This window comes from Ceratotherium simum, chromosome 20 (genome assembly GCF_057802395.1).
Source record: "Ceratotherium simum simum isolate JZ-2026a chromosome 20, ASM5780239v1, whole genome shotgun sequence".
Classification (NCBI taxonomy): domain Eukaryota; kingdom Metazoa; phylum Chordata; class Mammalia; order Perissodactyla; family Rhinocerotidae; genus Ceratotherium; species Ceratotherium simum.
The window spans coordinates 7,612,734-7,635,731 of NC_141919.1; the positions used below are offsets into that span (position 1 = coordinate 7,612,734).

The window sequence follows — 22,998 nt, forward strand, 5'->3', positions numbered from 1 at the left end:
ATGTATAGTTCTAAATGTGTGTTTTTTTAAATTTAAAGAGAACTACTTATAATTCTTTTCATTCTATAAGTTTTAAATCACTTGAAGAAAAAAAATGAAAACATAGTCCACATGGCAAGTTATAAGCAAAGGAAATTTTAAGGAATCCTTTGAAATGAGGTATAAAAAAGGATAATAGACAAATACTTTGTTTTATAAGTAAATATAAATAGGTGGAATTACCCATTAAAAGACAAAGACCAAGTGGGACAAACTAAACTACATTTTGATCTTAATTCTAATCTTTTCCTTAAAATTAAAAATTATGATATATTAACCCTTAATGGATAGATTGAGCCTATTCAAGATACTGTATGTTTTGCTAAGGTATTTTGCCAAAGCTGCTGGGGACTATAGAAATGATCTTTATTGCATGTTAGTGTCTTAAATGTTTTAAAATACTGGCATAAATAAGACTGTGTTGACAACTATATGCTAATTCTCAGATTCGCAGACAGTTTTGAGCACCCTACAGATGATTGGTCCTGTAACAAAGAGCTTTCTTTAGTTATTTTAGAGTCAGTTGTCCATTCATTGGATAGAGCTTTGTGACCTTGGAGCAAATTTCTATAATATAGGATAAGACCCAATATAAGCAAGGCTTGGCTTTCATGTCTGAGCTCTTTCAGATGTCTTTGGGAGTTCTGAATGATTGAAGACACCGTAAACCAAGGCAAAGACAAGCCATGGATAGGGAAGAGATATTTGCCACACATATAATGAACAACAGATTTATATCCAGAATATATTAAAGACTAGCAAAAGACAAATAACTCAAATGAAAAAAAATGGGCAAAGGAAAACAGAAGAGGAACTTTAATAGTCGATAAATATCTGAAAAGATGTTCAAACTCTCTAGTAATAGGGAAATGCAAATTCAAACAATTAGATACATAACATGTGGTAAAAGTACAAAGCAAGCATAAGATGACACACTCCAACTTCCAACTTCAGAATGGTGGTTACTGTAGGGAGAGAGAAAGGAAAAAAAGATAGGGGAATGGGACTTCATTGTTATGTTTAATGTCTTGTTTCTTTCTACACATATGAAGAAATATAGGGAAATGTTGAATCTGTTAAACATGAGTGGTAAATATATGGCATCTCTTTCTTGTATTTTTGAAATATTTCCTATTTTAAAAGAAAAGTTTTTGTCTCCTTTTCTATTTCATAAACTTGTATGCATGCCAGCATACTTCAGTGTGGAACGATAATCTTATATTCCCTGCTTCTTTGCAGAGATGTATGCCTCAAAGGGAGGTATATGTTTCACACTTGAAATGGGTGAATTTTATTGTGATATTTAATATATAAAATATGTGAATTATATCTCAGTAAAGCAGTTTAAAAAAGATGAATAGGCCATGGCTTTGATTTAATTGTATTCATAATTTTTACTATTTTTTTTTTTAATATTGAATCAAGATTGTTTACCAACACCTGTTGCCTGGGAATAAATCTCTGTAGATGTTGTTCGTGAACGTCTTTTACTCATGATACATTGATATTACTGATTCTGGTGTGCTTTTTTTAAGTCTATATCATGGCTCAAAAATAATTAAGTGAATAGAAAAATCTCTTCTCATGTGTTTTCAGTGATAAACAGATCAAATTCTATTGTGTGTTTCTTCTTCTTATTGATTCACACTCCACACGTCACTGGTTTTGTGCAACTCTAAAGTGAAATATCTGCTAGCATGTGCACTATAGTAATTGTTCTTTCACATTCTATCCTTCAGTCCATTGGATAAAGGTGTTTTGCCATAGCTTGTTCTGTTTTTTGTTTGTTTGTGAGCGTGATATTTGTCATTAACCTTGTGGCTGGTGTAATAATAAGTCCCTTGGCAATAGTTTGACTTGTACCTGGTTTCCCTATAAGGAGCGCAAATTCAAATAAATCCTCTGCATTTTTTGGCTCTTCTTTAACAATAAAGTTCATCACATTGTTCTGGAAAGCATTACTTGGTACTTGTCTGGAAAGACTCATACAGGCCATTGTGCTTTGAGAGTGAAAAACTATAGTGTCTTCAGGCCACTGGTCTGACATGTTTTGTAGTAGGAAGCTAGGAACAAATAGATTGATGACTCAATAAATCAAAATTTCAAATATTCACTATCTTAATTTTCTATTTATAATTTTCCTTTTCAGCTGCTTATGTGATGTCACTCTTGTTCTGACACATACAAATTTATATTCTGTATTCACTGTATTAGAGTCCTGTTCATTTTTAAATTTATGCTGTTTTTATAAGTTGCATTATTTACAATTCTGTTTTCATTACTACTTTTAATCCGTCAGTGAATCATTGAACCATTTTTATTACTTGGAGGTATAATAAAGTATACAACAAAAATGCAGACTTAATAAATGTAAACAACACTCAAAAAACAAGAAGATGCATTAGCTGAGATGAACCAAACTTGATAATTAGCATGAACACACGTATACAGTTTTTTGTTTGTTTGTTTGTTTGTTTTTAGTGAGGAAGATTGGCCCTGAGCTGACATCTGTTGCCAGTCTTCCTCTTTTTGCTTGAGAAAGGTTGTTCCTGAGCTAACATCTGTGCCAATCTTCCTCTTTTTGCTTGAGAAAGATTGTTCTTGAGCTAACATCTGTGCCAGTCTTCCTGTCTTTTGTATGTGGGACACTGCCACAGCATGGCTTGATGAGTGATGTGTAAGTGCATGCCCGGGATCCGAACCGGCGAACCCTGGGCTGCCCAAGTGGAGTGCGCAAACTTAACCACTACCCCACCGGCCCAGCCCCTACATACAGTTTTTGTAGAACACTGACAACGTTTAAAATCATAATGTTCAATAAGACTATTAGAAGATTTCTGGGAAAATAATTCTGCTTTCCAAATTAGTGAAAGATATGTGGTCCACACTTTGAAAATCACTAAGTTAGAGGACCACAAGGCACTACTGCTATCGTGGCTAAATGGTTGGCTGCAAGTGTTAGATGTCTTCAGAATGGTGTTCTGTGTTGTTTTACAATAACGCTGTTCTCATGATGCCTTTGAGAAATGAAGGTTAACTCTTCATTTGGAATTTGTTTTGCTTGGATTTAAAATGAGTAAATTTTAAATCTAGTTCCAAAATTTTTACTGTCTTTCCTATTTTTCATTGGTTCTTCATACTCTTTAACTGATCATAAACGCTTGAGCTATAGGTTTGTTTAAATAGAAAAAAAATGTTTTACTACTAGATGGGGAGTAGGAGGCAATGAAGGAAGCCAAGAGGAAGGGGATCTGAAGTACTCCATCTTGGGCACATGTAAGTATCTTCTTCAATCGTCTAGGCATTTTAGTGCCTACTGTTTCCTCTTTTTCTTCTTTTCCTCCTTCTCCCATAAGTACAAAGACAATGATGAGGAAATCTCAGTTTGCAAACTTAAATATAAGGTACTTTTTAAAAATCATAGTTTTTATTTGCATTTTCTTGCCTGGTGCCTGTCTTTTAGGCCCAGCCTTTTTTTTTTTTCCCCGTTCTACCTATACATATACTGAATAATTAGATTGACAGCTGTAATTACAGCAGTCTTAGGATTAATTAATTCTCTAATTAAGGTATGTTTAAAGAATTTGGAAATCTTTCCACGTTTTCTTTCTCTTTCCTGATGTTTTAGTTTTGTGCTACCCTTCTCCTTGTTATCTAGGGTCAAAAATCTTATCTTTGATTAATTCTTCTTTCATACCTCATATTCAGTGTTCCAAAACTTGGTCAGTCTTTTCTAAGATCTAGCCTTTTTTATGTTCTGCACCGCTATGTTCTCGTCCAGGTTCCTATATGCTGAGATTACAGTGGGTTAGCCAGACACATTGATTCTAAGTTCTCGTTCTTGTAATAGTCCAGTTTATTTCTTTAATATTACTTTTATTAGCGTTCCTCTTTCATCTGCCCTGAATCCCTAATTTTTAGGGAGTGTCTGGAACCTAATTCTACCCTACCTGAGCAATCTTATTTTCTATTATTCTCCAACATAGAGGAGGGGGATTCTAATTTACTGTGTGTAACTCTTATGCCAGGCAAGCACTGTCTTAGGTATTTTATGTATAGTATAGCTTTAAATCCTCAAAACTACCCTGCAAGGTTGATATTTCTATTCCTTTTTATATATGAAGAAACTGAGATTCACAGATGTTACATAACTTGCCCGGGGTCACAGCCAGCAGGGGTGGAATAAGAATTTAAATTATCGACCTGTGTGATTTCCCAAAGCCTGTATTTTTTCCACATCTTTCTTGTATTGTATAGAATTCATCCTTTACTAGGTATCCCTTTCCTTGGTATCCCATAATATACCTATTCGTACTATTATACCTTTGTTCACGTGACTCTTTCCTCCTGAAATTCTTCTATTCCTTTTTCTACCTATCCAAATTATATCGATCCTTTAAGGACCAACTTAAATTAGTTTCTTTTCTGTATGCTTCTCTGAATTCTATTTGTTGTTTATCTTTTTTCCCCTCAACTTTTGTAGCACTTTTAATGTCTTATTCTATTTCCCTTACTTTATATGTCTTAGTCTCTGTCCCAAAAGGAGTAGTAATTCTTTGAGGACAAAAGTCGTATTTATGCTGCTTCTTTAAAGCTCTACAGGCAAAGCACATAGAAGGTTCTCTATAAATTCTTATTGGCTGATTGATCATACAGTGACATTTTTGGAAGATTTGTTCTAGTTTTCAGAGATTTAAATTTAAATTTAAATTATTTTTACCTACTTATATTTCCTTGTATACTAGTTTGTGTTAATAATTAAAAGGTAAATTTAAGCTCTAAACTGCTAAATTTAGAATCAAATCTGGGGAGAGCTATATTTTTCACTTTAAAAGTTCCATTTCATTCAGTTTTTATCATGCTATTAGAATCAGCTACTTTAATATTTAAGTTCTATGAGTTAATGTGAGAAAGAATAATGACATCTTGCAAGGCTCCCAACTTCCTAACCTGTTCTCCTGCCCACTAACTTATTTTTGGAATATCAGTCAGAATATGTGACATATTGGAAATAATCTTAAATGCTCTCTCCATAAATGTTAAATATCATTAATGTGAATTAAAAGCTTAGTGGTAAATTGAACCAGCTTTGTTCAGAGTAAACTTAAGTAGTTTTGTTACTTTTTCTATGTTGGGATGACTACTATGCTTTAATTATCGTGAAATATTTTGTGCTCAGTTTGCGAGTTTAGGTGGAAAAGTCGAAGTAAACTTCCTTTTTTGTGTAACACTTAGACAAATCCAATTACATTTTTCTAATTTCCAAGGTATCCCTTTGAAACAGATTACTCCTTTTTGGAGTTGGTTTCTGGTTTAGTTTAGTTTTTTTTTTTATTATTGTTAAGCAACAGAAACAATTCTTTTTTTTTTTTTTTTTAATAATTTTATTTATTTATTTATTTATTTCCCCCAAAGCCCCAGTAGAGAGCTGTATGTCATAGATGCACATCCTTCTAGTTGCTGTACGTGGGACGCGGCCTCAGCATGGCCGGAGAAGTGGTGCGTCGGGGCGCGCCCGGAATCCGAACCCGGGCCGCCTGCAGCGGAGCACGCGCACTTAACCGCTAAGCCATATCGCCGGCCCAGCAACAGAAACAATTCTGATGAACTTTGGCAAAAAACAATTTGTTCAAAGGATACTGAGTGATTCACAGATTTGAATTAAGAACTAAGCAACTAGGCCTTGGGAAAGATGGAAACTAAGGAATTCTGGAGTGCTCAAAGGCATGAACTAGTGGAACTAGTACACTCACTTTTAGAGGGCTATCATCAGATGATTGAACCCCACTTGCTTTGTGTTTGTTCTCAAAATTTAATTCTGAGGAGAGCAAAAAAGAGTTGGATCTCTTGCCCCCACCCTGTTGTTAGTGATTGTAGCCTGGATGTTTGTGTGGGTACAATGGTGGTTGGTATACATGATTATGTGATTGGCTGTCCTGCCAGAATCATAGGACATTGGAATGAAGAGTAGTTATTCAAAGGAATAAAGGAAGGGATTCTGGACAGACAAAAACAAGAGATGTCCACTAAATTTATGATTTCATTATCCAGTATGCGTAGGTCAACACATACTGGTACACAAATCCAGGATGTTTACTCCTATCGTGTTGCAACTATCCTGTATTCAGCTGCAGACATATCTTATCCCTAATGGTGGACAGCCTAAAGTCCCTTCTAACTACTGTAGCAATTCTGTTTAGCATTTGAAAGTAATTCTTGGAGAGTAATTCGATTGGAGGGTGGTGGAAGCTAGATTGTAAGAAGTTAAGGTGAGATTTAGTGGTGAGAAAGAGGAACCAAAAGATATAGATCACAAAGAATCATTTTATTATGGTATTAGATAACTTTAAAGGTAGGACAACCATATAAAAGGAATAAAATGATAAGAGTAAAATGATGCACTATAATTATTCTCTAACGTCAAGCATATACCAGGACATTTGGTCACCTTATTTAATGGTTCTATAACTGTGGATTAGTCTATATTAAGGAAATGGTATGTTTTATAATGCTTGTTGAGTTATTTTTCAGTATTCTTATATTTTTGAGTAATAATCACTATTAAATTTTCTGTGTCCTAAATTGGATACCATCTTTGACATCTATTACAGTGTCAATTTCTTTGTAAGATTTTTTTATTAAAGTAAAAAGACTATATAATATACAACAGATAATGGTCAATGAAAGGGAAACTAGAAATCTCAAACTTGGAAGTTTTTGCTTTAGTATTATCTATAAAATACAGAATACCCTGCTTTGGCATGGATAGATAACTTTGGAGAACCCAGATTGTTCAAACATGCGCCGCATAACGTTTCAGTTAATGATGGACTGCGTATACAACAGTGGTCCCATAAGATTAGTACCATGTGGTCTAGGTGTCTAGTAGACTCTACTGTTTAGGTTTGTGTAAGTACTGTACGGGAGGAAGAAATTTTCCTCTACCCTTCTGTCTTCCTCTGGCTGGTCTAGGAATTAAATTGACATGAGACAGATTAACAAGAGAAAAACAAAAGTTTAATAACATGTATATACAGGAGAAACCCAGGAAAACTGAGTAGCCTGCCAAAATGACCTAAGCCCTCACTTTAAGTACCATCCTCAGCTAAAAACAAAAGAAGATATTGGGAGTGGGGAGAGTTAGAGACTTCAAAGGGAAGGAAGACAATTCATAGGTAGGTGAAAAGGAGCAAACATTTGGAAAACGACTGTTTGGCCACATAGTAACAGAAGAACACAGAGGAGAGCCTTGCAAACCCGCTTTTCTAGGTTCCTCCCTGTCTACCACCTAGTTCACGTTATGCTAAGGTGATAGTTCACTTCCTGCGACAGGTTTTTTTAATCTGAATTCTTTTAAGCAGTTAAGGGGGAGGTAACAAGAAAAACCTTCTGAGTCTTTTGTTTCTTAAAAATAATCAGCCTAAAATAATCCTCATGTTAAAGAGGCACATTTTGGGGTGGCAGATTTTGTTCCCTTTCAGTACACTCTATGATGTTTGCACAACACAAAATAGCCTAATGATGCATTTCTCAGAATGTAGCCCCATCTTTAAGCAACGCATGACTGTGTTTGTTTCCTTCTCTTGTATATATTGTCATGGCTGTTTTGCTAGTGTGGTATGATGCTATCATCTGTTTATTGTGAAACTTTTTTCTTTTTTTAGCTGACATCTGAAATGTTTGAAGCAGATCTTGAGAAGGCATTGTTGCTAAGTAAATTAGAATATGAAGAACATAAAAAGGTATTTACACATTTATTAATTTAGATATTTTAGGTTTAAGTGGTCACAGGTTAAGACCAACCTATATGAATTTTGTATAAAAGTTCTTTAAAGTTTGTTCTAAAAATTCATCGTTGTAAAAAAATATTATTACAAGCTTTTTATAAGAAGATTCCTCCTCAAGCTTTGAGAGACAACAGAAACATGTGGATTAAGCTTTGTCTGGTGATTTGGAATGTTTAGTTAATAAATTTCTCCACCCGAGATGAAGGGCAGAGAGAAAATGAAATCAATAGCAGATGATTTACTTTAACTTATTTTAAATGAACATATTTTTTATGTAAGTAGATTTAAAAATTTAAGTAAGTATTAGTACAGAGGCATCCATTAAGAGACCCTCTGCTGGAGATACACTATAATTAACTAAAATAAATGAGAGGACAGTTCTGATCATTTGGCCTTGTGAGCTCAGTATTTGTCACTAAGCTGTGAACTCAGCATTTGTCACTAAGCTCTGATATTGGGCTGTGTCCTGAAATGCTTTCTACAGCTTGTTAACTGTAGGAACATTAAGTAAAAAGTGGTGTTGGTTTCCAGTTTCTATATTTAAATTGAGCATTTATATTCATATTATTTAACATCTTAGTCCTTTACATGTATTGGGAGTTTTTTTTGGTCCATAAAAGTTATTCAACTTGTAATTACTCAGTGGTTGATCATAAATGGCCTCTGGTCATGCTTAAGGGCCTTTAGACTATGTCACTAGCTCCTTCACTCAAGATGAAGAGAAGAGAGGAATTAAACTTCACAACAGATGATTTTGCTATTTATTTATAGTTCAAGGGAAGAGGATGAAAGTTGTCAGTAAAATGGACTTTGTACACTATATGTGTTAGTTTCATTTTTCATATCCCTATTCCTGTTATCTTGATTAATCAAGAATAACTATAATCCTTATTGTTACTTGTCTATTTAGACACAAAGTTGGCAATTACAAAAATGGATACAGCTAGCTTTACTGTCATTTAATCATTTAAATGGAATTTCAGTTTACAGTGGAAAAGTCCTCCTGACTTGCTCAATTTGGAGATAAAATTTATCAAATAGAATATCATACAATAATGATTTGTTGTTGTCAGATATATGTCTAGATTCTAAAGCTAAAAGGATTGGCTGTATCTACAGAGGAGGAGTAGAGTAGATGATGTTGATAAAATATCATGTTTCCAGCCAGTTTTCTTGGCACAGTCATAGGCCTAGTACTCAAAAGCATTGGTTTTATCAGATGAAATGACTCTCAGAGAATGGAGGAACTCCTTTTTTATGCAATGGCTAGTTTGATGTGATTACATTGATGTAGCCATTGAGTTATAAGTCAATATTCCAACAAAATAACTATAATTATTCTAGCCTAAGGATTTTTATAATAACTAAAGTTTGGGATAGCATTTTCTATTCTGTTCTATCACTCATTCACCAAATATTTTTTTTAATAGCCAAAATGTGCTAGGCATACAATACAAAGGTAAAGATATGGTCTCAGCCCTTGAGTTTAGTGGAGGGAGACATACATATAATTATAGCATATAGTATTGAAAGATGTACATTGTCAGTGCAGTGGGAATTCAGAAAGTTAGAAGAATTTTCTGTGCCTTTGATCGGGATGGGTCTTAGGAAAAGATTCTTAAAGAGGAGTTTTACTAGAAGTATTAGAAGTTCACAGGGTAGGCAAGAGAAAGTAGGCATTCTCAGGGAAGAAGTGGCAAGTATACAAGATAATGTATATGTGAAAGAGTATAGCATATTTAAAAACTATAATTTAGGGACTTAGAGTTGCTGGAGATATTGCCAGAAGGATAGGATATAAAGAACCTCATGTACCAGGCTAAGGAGATTGGGTGTTATACATCTGTGTGTTAGCAGAGAGCTATTGAATATTTTTACCTTTTAGATTGATTTCGGGTTTTCATTTTGGAAACTCATGCTGTAGCACTGTGGAAGATAGATTGAGGGCTAAAATTAGAGGGTGTTGCAGTGTCAAGCAAAAGAAGATAGGAAAAATGACAGAAGGTGTGAAGAAAAGAGAATAGATTTAAGAGATGTTTAGGAGATAAACTCAGCAGGACCTAGTGACTAATTTGGATATAAAGTGTGTAGGAAGAGTAGGGAAGAATGCCTCTGGAATGACATTTCTACCCTAGACAGTTGTGTAGATGATAGTGGCATTAAACAAGGTACCTAGTGGAGGATCAAGTAGGGAAAACAGGGTGAACATATTTAGTCTGGAGATGTTTATTAACATTCCAGTTGAGTAGTCTACATACAGAAATCGTCAGTGCATAGGTGGAACTTTAAACTTAGAGTTTGAGGAACAGTGGGCATAAAGCATAAGAAGAACGGGTTAAGAATGGAATAATGGTGAACAGCAGCTACATTTTTAAGAACAGGGTTGGGAAAAGAGAAGCCAGTGAAGGAGACTTACGAGTAATCAGAAGTATATTGGAAAAACCAAGAGATGCTGGAAAAACTAATACCTTTTTTGGATTTGGCATTGAAGAGGAAGTTGACCTTAATTTTAGTGTTGGAGAACAGCAGAAGCCAGATTTCAGGGGAGTGAGAAAGGAAATTGACTGTAGATTATTCTCTTAAGTTTGGTCTAAAATGGAGAAGAAGAAGAAGAAAGTGGCAGCTAGGAGGGGTTATAGATCAAGGTATAGCTTTTTGTTTTTATTTTAATGTTTAAGAGGCAAGAGATTGAGTATATAAATTAAAATGTATCCTTTTATACAATTTGGCTAGCGTAAGTTTTTATTTTTTGCCTTTTACCTTAAAAAAACACTTTAAGAAACATATTGGTGAGTTGATTTTATTAGTGTAAACCAAGCTTAATTATTGTTGGTAATTCTTTTTAGGAGTATGAAAATGCTGAAAATGCTTCAACTCAGTCAAAGGTGATGAATAAAAAAGATAAAAGAAAGAATCTTCAGGGAAAAGACAGACCACTCACAGTATCGCTAAAAGATTTTCAATCTGAAGGTAATACATGTACGAAATCTGTTATGCTAGGAAAACTATCCTAAGTCTTTGTATACTTAAGTTGTAAGTACCTTTCTAATCTAATTTTTTAAATAAGTAAAAATGGTGTTATTAATGTGTTATTTAGAATATAAAATGTAAACCTATTGGGAAATAAACCATTTGGAGGTTAAAGTAATTTAAAATTAGTCATTAAAACTAGATTTATCTTTTTGTATTTCTGAATTTGTCCCTTTTTTAAAACTCACTGAAAATAAAAATTGACATTTGTAGTTTTTGAGTCATCTTGAAACATATTATTGTCCTTATACATAAAATGATTTGGCTTATACTAGACCAGGAATAGCATCTTCAGAGTTCATCTGGTCAACCTCTTCAAGTTATCTGGAACTATATCTCAGCAAATTAACCTACAGATTTTTAGAATGAGACTTATTACCAGAAAACTCTTTATAATATCATTTGTGTTTTTGTCATCAAACAGAAAAGACAGAAGAAAATTATACCATCCACCAAATTTTTGAAGACAGACCACAAAGCATATTATTTTTGATAAGGGAAGTGGTGAAAACCCTAAATCTGTACTGTGTAATATATTAGCCACTATTCATGTGTGGCAGCTTAAATGTAAATTAATTAAACTTAAACTAAAATAAAAAAAATTTCTTAGTTGCATTAGCCACATTTCAAGTGCTCAGTAGCCACTTGTGACTGATAGCTTCCGTATTAGCACAGGTCTAGAACATTATTACCGTCATCACAGAAAATTGTATTGAACAGCACTGTTCTTATACCAGTCAGAATAGTTGCTGACCAGGTGAACAGCTGTTTGTTCATTTACAGAGCAGTCTATTTGATTAATATGAATTTAGCCTCGACAACACAGTGGGCATTTGTTCTTTAAGGATTAATAATACCATAGCAGTAATCTCAAAAAAAAAAAAAAAGCCTAAATACTTTACAGTTTTCAGAAACAAGCCTATTTGTGAAATTAGGAATAAATTTAGAGGATTATATTGCTTTCCTTTAAGGATCAGGAAGGTTTTTCCTGTAGTCTGCCTTTCTGATTAAGTTGCTTTGTTTTGGGGTTAAAAAAATAGATGTATGTTAAAATAAAATTTCCAGTTTTAGTAAGAAAGATTTTATATAAGAAATATATTTCATTAAAAACTAGGCAGAGGGGCCAGCCTGGTGGCGCAAGTGGTTAAGTGTGCGCGCTCCGCTGCGGTGGCCCGGGGTTCGCCGGTTCGGATCCTGGGCATGCACCGACGCACTGTTTGGCAAGCCATGCTGTGGTGGTGTCCCATATAAAGTAGAGGAAGATGGGCACGGATGTTAGCCCAGGGTCAGTCTTCCTCTAAAAGAGGAGGATTGGCAGATGTTAGCACAGGGCTGATCTCCTCACACACACACAAAAAAAACTAGGCAGAAACATGAAAAGAATGCTTTTTAAAACTCCTTAATTTATTTTCCATATGTTTGATTTACTAAGTACTATGTAAATTTATTAGATGGATTGAGAAAGACATCAATGTGTGATACTGTTAAAGGGAAGCTACACAAGTGTTAAAAGACATGATTAACACAGTCATGATTCTTCCTCGGGTTCTGGCATCACATTGTATGCTAAGTAGAACATGCTAGAAGAATGACTATGTAACCTGCCAGGATTTGGTAGTTTGATCTGAAACTTGTGATTTTCACATTTATTGTGTTTATGGACTCTATACTGATCAACGGATACTTTACAGAACTGGACTAGCTTTTAGATCCTCAATCGTAAGAAAGCTGTTCTATTAAGTTATTTTGAGTCTTTGGGAATGGAAAATTTACGCTGTGCACAAACAGCATTGTTAAATGTTAGATATCCTCATCATCTCCAATTTAAAGAAGAATGCTTGCTCCCTATTTGTACTTTAGTTTCAACCTTATATCTGTGTGGATTCCCTTATATCTTCTTTTTCCTCATTCTGTAATCCCTTTTCAGAAATGTTGTTACTAAGTACATGATTTGTTTAATTTAGATAAATATGTTACACCGTCTTTTTTGTATTCATTCTAGAAATCAATTTTTAGGATTTTTTTCATGGTAGTATCAAATCACTATAAAGGTATATTTTTAAAATAAAAAAACTAGGGGCTGTCCTGATGGCATAGTGGTTAAGTTCACACACTCTGCTTTGGCGGCTCAGGGTTCGCAGGTTTGAATCCCAGGCACGGATGGACCTACACACCACTCATCAAGCCATGCTGCAGTGGCATCCCACATACAAAATAGAAGAAGATGGGCACAGATGTTAGCTTAAGGGCTAACCTTCCTCAGCAAAAAAAAGAGGAAGATTGGCAACGGATTTTAGCTCAGGGCCAATCTTCCTCACCAAACAAAATAAAATACAATAAAACTAGCTAATAGTTTTAAAGGACACAAATTACTACTCTACTTTTTATTTTATTCCACAAAGGCAGTGATCTGTACAGTTTTGTTTTGTTTTTGGTGAAGAAGAGTCTCTCTGAGCTAACATCTGTTGCCAATCTTCCTCTTTTTTTGCTTGAGGAAGATTAGCCCCGAGCTAACATCTGTGCCAGTCCTCCTCTATTTTGTACATGGGTTGCTGCCACAGCATGGCTCAGTGAGTGCTGTTGTGTAGGCCCATGCCCGAGATCTGAACCTGTGAACCTGGACTGCCGAAGCAGAGCATGCCAAACTTAACCACTACGCCACGGGGCCGGCCCCTATACAGTTTTTGCAGTTATCATACCCTGTCGTTTGATTTTAGACACATTTGTCCCTCTCAAGGTCCCCCCGCCAAAAATTATGTGAAACCAAAACCCTAAATTATATAGAATTCAAATGTCTAAAATTTAATAATACTCCTTGGTACGTGTGGCATTTACTGGGATATAAGACCTAGTCCCTAAGTCTAGCAAATTGGTAATTACATACTGAATTTTAACGTCTTATCCCTAGAAAAGTACATCTGATGAGTCGTAGACAACCCCCAAATGACTTCTATGACTCTTATTATAATTTTGAAATTCTTTGCAGTTACTTTGTTTAAATATTTTTATACATATTAAAATACTTTAATGTTGGGCTGGCCCTGTGGCTTAGTGGTTAAGTGTGCGCACTCTGCTGCTGGCGGCCTGGGTTCAGATCCCGAGCGCGCACCCACACACCGCTTCTCCGGCCGTGCTGAGGCCACGTCCCACATACAGCAACTGGAAGGATGTGCAGCTATGACATACAACTGTCTACTGGGGCTTTGGGGGGAAAAATAGGTAAATAAAATTTAAAAAAAATAAATAAAATACTTTAATGTTAATTTCTTCAATGATGTCTTATCATTTTTTTTTCCATTTACAGATCACATTAGTAAAAAGACTGAGGTGAGTGTTATTGTAGCTATCTTTATTCTAGAAAACATGGTGATTTTAAGAATAATACTTTAATGTTTAGCAGTAAATTCTTTTTGAGACATAGCCATTTAAAGCCATAGGTTTGTCATGAGTGAACTCAGTCATGTTTCTGGCAATTATAAGGATATAAAATATATTACAGTAGAATAAAAATATAGTTATTTGCATGAAGTATAATATCATTTGGCTTTGGCATCCTAATTTGTGTGTGTGTTTGTGAGCGAAAAAGTTACCACATGTAAGCGTAAAATTTTAGGGAAAAGTGGTATAACACTCAAAGTCTATATTTTAGTCTTTAAAAGATCCTGAAACCATGTCTCAAGATATTTTGAAATTAAGGAAACTGTGAGGTAAGCTGTGATTCTATAGTTTACACCCATGGTAAGACTACCCTGATCACATACTTCTCTTACCATTCACCATTAGAGGGTGGTGCAGCCTACATGTTGCTTCCTAGTGTTATTAGTTACTTTTTTTTTTTTTTTAAGACTGCAGTACAGCCTCTACAAACCTTTTAAAATTGGAAGATGATACTACTATAAAATATCTTCTAACATTGGAGAAGATACTAATAAAATGTTAGAGTTCTTTTGACTTCTTTAGGTAATAATTTGAAAGTTTCATTATTCTACTATTATATATTCTTGTTAGTAATCCATTGATTGATTTTTTATGGTCAGATGTTCCTTGATTTCACTTTAGAATACATGTTGTCGTTGTTTCAGGCATTTGCTTGACAGGTCGGAGAAATGAAATCCATCTCTGAGAAAACCACATCTAATAACTCTGTGACTATATTAATACTATAGTCCTTAACTGTGCACACAAATACAAAATTGATTTATTGTTAAAACAGATGGTAGAAGTTCTTAAGTTATTTACAAACCACTGTAACCATTTCTTATATTAAAATTTAAATGACCACAGTGTAGATTGAGTATTAATTTTATGTTTGAAAATAGAAAACATGCTTTTGAACTGATTCCAATTTTTTCTTTTACTCGTTGATTTATTTGGGGGATAGCTTTATGCAAATGAGAAAGCAGATACAAATGGTACGCCCTGTTCCTAAGGAGACTATCAGCAACTGATAGTGGAGGAAAAAATAATTTTTATAAACTGTTCCATGCTTACTTTTTCTTCTTTCCTCATTTGAAAAACAATGCAGACTGACAAGATCTCATCTATTTAATGTATTCAGTCTGGGTTGTATTTAAACAAGCCTTATGTATGTGACGTAGCATATATTTTGTCTTGCATTGTAATTTTAGAGCTGTGTTCTAATTGTCTTCTATTATTAAATAATGTGATATGTAATAAAATTCACTTTGAATAATCCTAATCCTAATGATTAAGACATTTTCTACATTAGTAAATGCAGTCTAATTTATTTCCTACATAACTACTGTAAGAAATTGGTTAAAAGCTTATGTAATCACATTATCCTTTGACACTTGTTAAAAATATACCATAGTTCCATTCCCTTAGAGGTATTACTCACTTTCTGGGACTTGAATATTTAAATGTTGCGGTGGTTATGCCATTGCTCTAGGAATTTGGAAAAATATTTTTTCAGAGAGTTCAAAAAAGAAGTCTGAAAAAAATTCTGATTTCAACTCTAAAATGAGATATGTTTTCTACTCCTAAAAATGTACTAGTCTTTGATATATTGTATACTCAATAATTGACTTATTTTTTTCCATCTTTAATGTGTTACTTATGCCAAGAGATTTTTTTTTCATGGGTACTCTAAAATTCCTAACGTGTTAAGAACAATATGCATTTCATACATCTTCTCTTAAATCAGGTGTTTACTGGCTGGATAAAATTCAAAAGAGAAAAGATTTTTTACTTTATTGCTGGATGATAAGTAGTACTTGAACTGCTTGTATATTCCCCTAACTGCTAGCTAAACTTGTTCTCAGGTTAATTTCATCATTCCCCTCTTTCTTTCGCCATCCATCTTGATTATGTGTTATTAATCTCAGTGCTTTCTTTCTAGTCCCAATTCTCTCACCCTGAAACAATTAGAATAAAAATGACACTTGCAGTAGTAGAGGATGGGAACAATTAATTTTTCTGCATTATTTAATGGAGATGTTGGCTGCCACTGCTACACCAGTCCCCTACCCATCCTTCACTACAGTATAGGCGAGAACATCCCGAGAGAATTCTAGACAAGCAGAATGAATAATAGAGTAGGTAGTAGGTGCTTGTACATACCTCTTAAAAACCTCAACTAATCATGCCTTTTAAGGAGCATTATTTGATCCTTAACGTTGTTTTCTTTGTTTTTAATTTTAATGTGTTACCTCTTTAAATGACAGTGCCACAGGGTGGATTATCTCATAGCTACTCCTTTCTCTTTTTTACCTGGCTTTCTCAACTCCAGTCCTTCTAGTACCATTCAGTAGCTTTGAAAATTTTAGTGATCATCACGTGTCTTGAAGTCTAAAAGGTCAAGTCTTCAATATGCATGAGTAGACTAGAAGAGTAGCCAAGAAGTTGTAACAGTAGTTGCCAAATGGTGGGGAAGGAGGGGTTGCTGGGACAGGGATAGGAGAAAGGCTTACTTTTCACAATATAAACTGTTGAATTTTCTATCATGTCTGTGTACTGCCTATTAAAAAATTATATTAAAAATAAAAAGGACTAGGTGAGAGAGGGAGCCAGGGAACAAACCTGGTCCTATCTGTTTTCACAGCTTATTTCCTTTTTACTGCACTATTCTTCCAGCGTGTTTACCTTAGCTATATGAGCTTGGATAAATAACTTATTTATTTTAGGCCCTAGTTGTATTAGCTGAAAAGAAAGGATGGATCTGTTGATTTCTAAAATTATGTTAGGGCCGGCCCTGTGGCTTGGTGGTTAAGTGCGCGCGCTGCGATGCTGGTGGCCCGGGTTCGGATCCCGGGTGTGCATCGAGGCACCACTTCTCCGTTCATCCGGAGGCCGAGTCCCGCATACAGCAACTAGAAGGATGTGCAGCTACGACATACAACTATCCACTGGGGCTTTGGGGGGAAAAATAAAATAAATAAAATCTTTAAAAAAAAAAAAATAAAATAAAAAATAAAAAAAAATAAATAAATAAAATTATGTTAAAAGATCAGTATGTGATTGAAATAAATATTATATGCTAAAAAATTAACCTTATAGTTAATCCTACCAAAACATAGGAAAATAGCAATAATAGGTTAGATCATTAAATTTTAAAAGCAAATAAATTATACCTGGTTTTTAAAAATATCACCTAAAATCGGACTTTACCTAAGCAATTCAGCTATTTCCTACTCCTCTCAATGTGTTGAACTCATTTTTGTTCCCATGCTTTTTCTTTATCCGTATTTATTGTATTTGTTAGCTCTGTTTGGTTGTAAGTAACAGAAGTCCAACTCAATTCAGCATAAGCAAAAAAGAGATGCTTATTTGGTTCGTATAACCAAACCATGGAAGCGTAGGGAGAGAGCTGGCCTCATGGTTGACTGGATCCAGGGATTTATGTATCTTTAGGACTCTTCATTTCTCTCCCAAGTCTGAGTTGCTCTCTATGGCTTCACCCCATGGCAGATCATTTGATTACTGAGGGCTCTCAGGCTTCATATTTACAGGTTTTCTTATAAACTGTGAATTAGCTCTTGAGGCTTGGTAGAAAAAGTTAAGGTTTTTTTTGAGGTGATGAGGGAGGCAAGAATATCTCCTAGATGGTGTGGTATGCTTTCTATCATATCACATCAGGGGGCATAGAATGTCTGGTTATTTTTATGATGTTGTAATTGATCAGTGGTTCTATCCTTCTCCAAAAGGAACCAGGACCCCTTGAAGAAAAGGCTGCTTCTAGTGTTACAACAGGAGATATACAAAATGAGCCTGGAGCATCTTGTAGTGCCTTAAAGTAAGGAAGTGCTCAAAAAAAAAAAACAAAAAGATAGGGGCGTGTCAAATGGACATAGAAAGAAACCTAAAATACCTCCCAGTTGTCAGAACTGGGACAATCTGAGAAACAAAGCACAGAACATAGTATTGGTACCCAAAGTATAAAGTACATATCCATGAGTTGATGCTAATATAAATAAGTGATTGAATAAATAAATAAATGGGAAAGAAGAAACAAATCTCCCATACAGGAAATTCCGAATAATTTATGTAGATATTCCTCCTCTAGGAGAGGGAACTTAACTGTCTGCACCCTGGGGCCTCAAGTGTGGGCTGCGCTTAGTAACTTGCTTCCAAAGAGTAGAGTACAGAAAGAGAAGGAAAGTAACTTTACACTGAAAAAGCAAACACAACCTTGACCAGGTGATCAGTATTAATATTATTAGTGATAATAATCATGTTGATAGCATGCACCTTTGATATGATGTGATGAGAGTGGCATATACCTCTGTGTTCCCCTGTCAAAAAAAACATAACCCCAGTCTAACCATGAGAAAAACATCAGACAAACCCAAATCAAGAGACAGTCTATAAAATACCTGACCAGTATGACCAATATTCCTCAAAACTATCAAGGTCATCAAAAACAAAGCTTGAGAAACTGTCATGGACTAGAGAAGGCTAAGGAGACGTGACAACTAAATGTAATATATCCTGGATGGGATCTTGGAACTGAAAAAGGACGTTAGGGAAAAGCTAGTGAAATCCGAGTAAGTGTGGAGTCTAGTTATAATAATGTATCGATGTTGGTTCCTTAGTTGTAAAATGTACCATAATAATGTAAAATGTTATCAACGGGGGAAACTGGGTGAGGGATATGTGGAAACTGTACTATTTTCAACTTTTATGTAAGTCTAAAACTATTCTGAAATTAAAAGTTTATTTAAAGAGGAAGATTGGCACGGATGTTAGCCCAGGGCCAGTCTTCCTCAGCAAAAAGAGGAGGATTGACATGGATGTTAGCTCAGAGCTGATCTTCCTCACACACACACACACACACACACACACACAAAAAGTTTATTTAAAAAATTAGTGGGTTCAGGTGTTATGAGCCATTATAAAAAGTTTCCCATCAGACTTTCCCTCAATGCTTTTAGTAGCTATTAATAATTATTTCCTTGATCCATTATTTCTTTAGAGCTTGTTCTTCATTAAATTTGAATTTTTGCTTCAGGAATGCCTGCATATAGTAATAATTGAATGGCAGAGGAGAATTTATGAAACTAGTAGTCTCCCAGCCATTGCCCTTCCCTCACTACTTTTTAAAATCCTTCTCATATTTCAAGATGGACTCTGCCACAAGCCATGCAAAAGTGTTTAGAGTTTTTCTGAACACATTGTACTTTTTTGTACAACCTTGCCTACCCATGTGTTTGTCTCTTCCACCTTTCTCATGGTGTCTTGTCCATGGATGCTTGTTAGTTGTTGCAAGGGGGAACAAAGGAATGACCTATGTTGCCACCTTGGTGACGTCACTCCCCTTCCATCTTTATTTGGCTAACTATGCTTCAGAATTTGGCCAAAGAGTCATTTTTTCTTGGAAGCTTTCCCTGATCGTGGTCTTATTTAGATGCCCAGAACCCCTGTGTGTACTGCATAGCACTCAACACCCTATTTTATCATGGTTTTGCTTCTTCACTAGAATTGAGGTCCTTGGAAGTCTGGGACCATATCTTGTTGGTTTAGTTTCCTTGGTAGTCCTAATTCCTGTCACTTAGTAAGTAATGTAAATGAGTGTTGGTTGATGAATAAATGAATGTTCTGCCTTCTCACTAAAACCTTCTGTAGCCTTTTTTGGTCTGCTGCTTCTCTGTATTTTTACAACACTTAAAACAGAGGCATGTAGGTTTTATTTCCTCTGCCAGTTCAAGCACATTGTTAGGGCCTTCATGGAGCTCTGCATTAAGAAGAATTCTGAGACTGCAATCTTCTTCAGCAAGAAAAAGTGCCACTATCAATTAATTATGTTTGCCATTTATAAAAGAGGAAGTGGCTGCATGCTTTACAGGTATTGCCATCCCTGATGTGTATAGAAGAGTATTTAATTATTATGTTTACTATGTCATATGTTAGTTTTTGTCTTTCTCAGTAGATTGTGAGTTCCATGAGAGTAGCCCATGTGTAACATAGTACTAACTGCATAGTAAGAGCTTAATAAATATTTCAAGTCAAGTTCAAGACTTGAGTCCATCAGGGTCTATCCTAGAGGAGTGAAGAAAGTAGACTTACCCCAAATATAATGTCGTCCTTAATATGATAGCTCATTTAAAGAATACTGTTATTTAGATTTACTCTTGGAGTAATTCAAAGCACTCATGTGGCAAGAGAAATAACACACATAGACGGAGGATTTTCAGGTTTGTGTGTTACTGTATGTTAAGGTATCTTAAAACTGTAAAGTTGGGAGGCTGTTCGTCTAGGAGGTGACTTGGAACCCTTAGACATATGAAAGGAATTGTTGATCAAAGCATTCATATTTATATTTGTCAGTTTACTTTGTAAATGATATGTTCTTCAGTTAGGAAATAGGTACTCAGTGGAAAGCCAGGTTTTTTTTTTTTAATTGAAGTATAATTTACACACAATAGAATGCACAGATCTTAAGTGTGCATGAAGTTTGATGAGGTTTGACACATGTATATACTTAAAGGACCTACGTCCCTATCAAGATAAAGAACATTTCCATCATACCAGAAAGTTCACTTCTGCCTCATCCCAGTCATTCCCTCACGCCCTCCCCCCTGCCGCCTACAGGCAACCACTACTGTGATTTATATCATCATAGAACAGTTTTGCTTCTTTATTTAAAATAAGGCATATAGTGATTTATATGTGCTTTATACACACATAAATGTGTGATTGTTTGGTCTGGCTCCTTCCCTCAGCAAACTGTTTGAAGGCTTGTCCATGTTGTTGTGTCTTATCAGTAGTTTTTTCCTTTTCATTGCTAAATTGTATTCCACATACCACAATGTGTTTGTGTATTCATTATCCTGTTTTGGACATTTGGATTGCTTCTGTTTTTTGACCATTATGAATAATGCTGCTGTAACATTTTTAAAAACAGCTTTATTGAGGTATAATTTACATACTATAAAACTTATCCATTTTAAGTATACAATTCAGTGGATTTTAGTATATTTACAGAGTCGCGCAGCTATTACCATAATCTAATTTTAGAACCATCCCCAAAAGAAACCTGTGCCCATTACCAGACGCTCCCCCTACCTCTTCTGCCCTGCCCTCCCTCAAGCCTAGGCAACCACTAATCTACATTTTGTCCCTATAGATTTACCTATTTTGGACATTTTGTATAAATGGAATCATACAATATGTGGTCTTTCGTGATTTCTTATACTTAGCATAGTATATGTAACATAGTAAACGTTAGTGTTTTTTAAGTTCATCCATGTAGCATGTATCAGTACTTCATTCCTTTTTATTGCTAATAGTATTCAATTTTATTTGCATGTTTATCAATTGGATATTTGGGTTGTTTCCACGTTTTGGCTATTATGAATAATGCCACTATGAACATTCATGTACAAGTCCTTTTATGAAACATATGTTTAGTTTCTCTTGGGTAAAAAAACCTAAGAATGAAATTGCTGTGTCATAGGGTAGATGTATAGTTAACCATAAGAAACTACTGACGAGTTTTCCGAAATGGCTGTATGTTTTACGCTTGTGGAGGTTTGTGAAATAAAGAAAGTTATTTTTGTATTCCTGGTAGGGAGGCTGACGAAAGGTTTTTTTAATGATGCTAGTCTTAGTTCCTAACCTTAAACTTCAAAGGAAGAAACAATTTCAATAATTATTTGTATTTCTATATGCCAGTAACAGCAGAAAGTATAATTAAAAGCAAAATGCTTTTTACAATAATAAATTATAATAATACCTAGGATTAAATCTAATAAATGATGTGTAAGACATATATTGGGAGAATTACAAAACTTTATTGAAAGATAGTAAAGACTTAAATGGAGAAATTTACCTTGTTCATGGATTGGAAGACTTATTGTCATAAAGAGGTCACTTTTCCTCAAGTTAATCTGTAGAATCAGTACAATCCCAAGGAAAATCATAATTCGGTTTTTAAAATAAAAACTAAACTGTTTCTAAATTAATATGGAAGTGTGAACAACCAAAAATAGCCAAAACACTCTTGAGGAAGAAAAAAATAGAACGATTTGCCCAACCAGATATTAAGATTTCTTGTAAAACTAACAATTAATACAGTAGGGTATTGGCTCAGAGATAGACAAATAGACCAATAGAACAAAATAGCCCAGAAACAGACCAACCATATGTGTACCCTTTACATATAAAAGAGTGATGTGGAGTATTACTGGGTAAAGGATGATTTTTTTTTAATAAATGGTTTTGGGTCAATTGAGTATTTTTATGGAAAAAAGGATTAGATTATTACTTTACACTATACACAAAAATTCATCCACAGTGGATCAAAGACCTAAAAGTCAATGTTATAAAGCTTTTAGGTGCTAATACAGGAAGAATATTTTTATGACTTTAGGGTAGGAAAGACACAAAACCACTACTTTAAAACTATACATTAAATTAAGGACTTCTTTTCATCAAAATATATTAGAAAAGTGAAAGGATGAGATTTAGAATAGGAAGAGTTTTTTTTCCAAAAAAGAACTCAATTAAATAATGGGTGAAAAAACAAGTACTCACAAAAGAAGATATTTATAAGGCATAAAAACATACAAAAAGATGTCCAACCTCATTAGTAGTCAGGGAAATACAAATTAAAACCATAATGAAAATGTTATATGCCTTCCAGGTTGGCAAAAATCAAAGAATTTGATGATTTGAAGTGTTGGTG

The 22,998-nt window shown here is 34.7% G+C and overlaps 1 protein-coding gene across 4 annotated transcripts in view; it reads left to right on the forward strand.

Annotated features, from left to right (window-relative positions):
* Nucleotides 1-22,998, forward strand: part of GKAP1 (G kinase anchoring protein 1) — a 70,217-nt gene that overhangs the window by 14,239 nt on the left and 32,980 nt on the right. For all 4 annotated transcript variants that reach the window (XM_087444395.1, XM_087444394.1, XM_087444393.1 and 1 more), the window contains exons 5-7: nt 7,704-7,781; nt 10,673-10,796; nt 14,161-14,183. In XM_087444395.1, the coding sequence (XP_087300521.1) occupies nt 7,704-7,781; nt 10,673-10,796; nt 14,161-14,183 (225 nt within the window). The remainder of the gene's footprint in view (nt 1-7,703; nt 7,782-10,672; nt 10,797-14,160; nt 14,184-22,998) is intronic.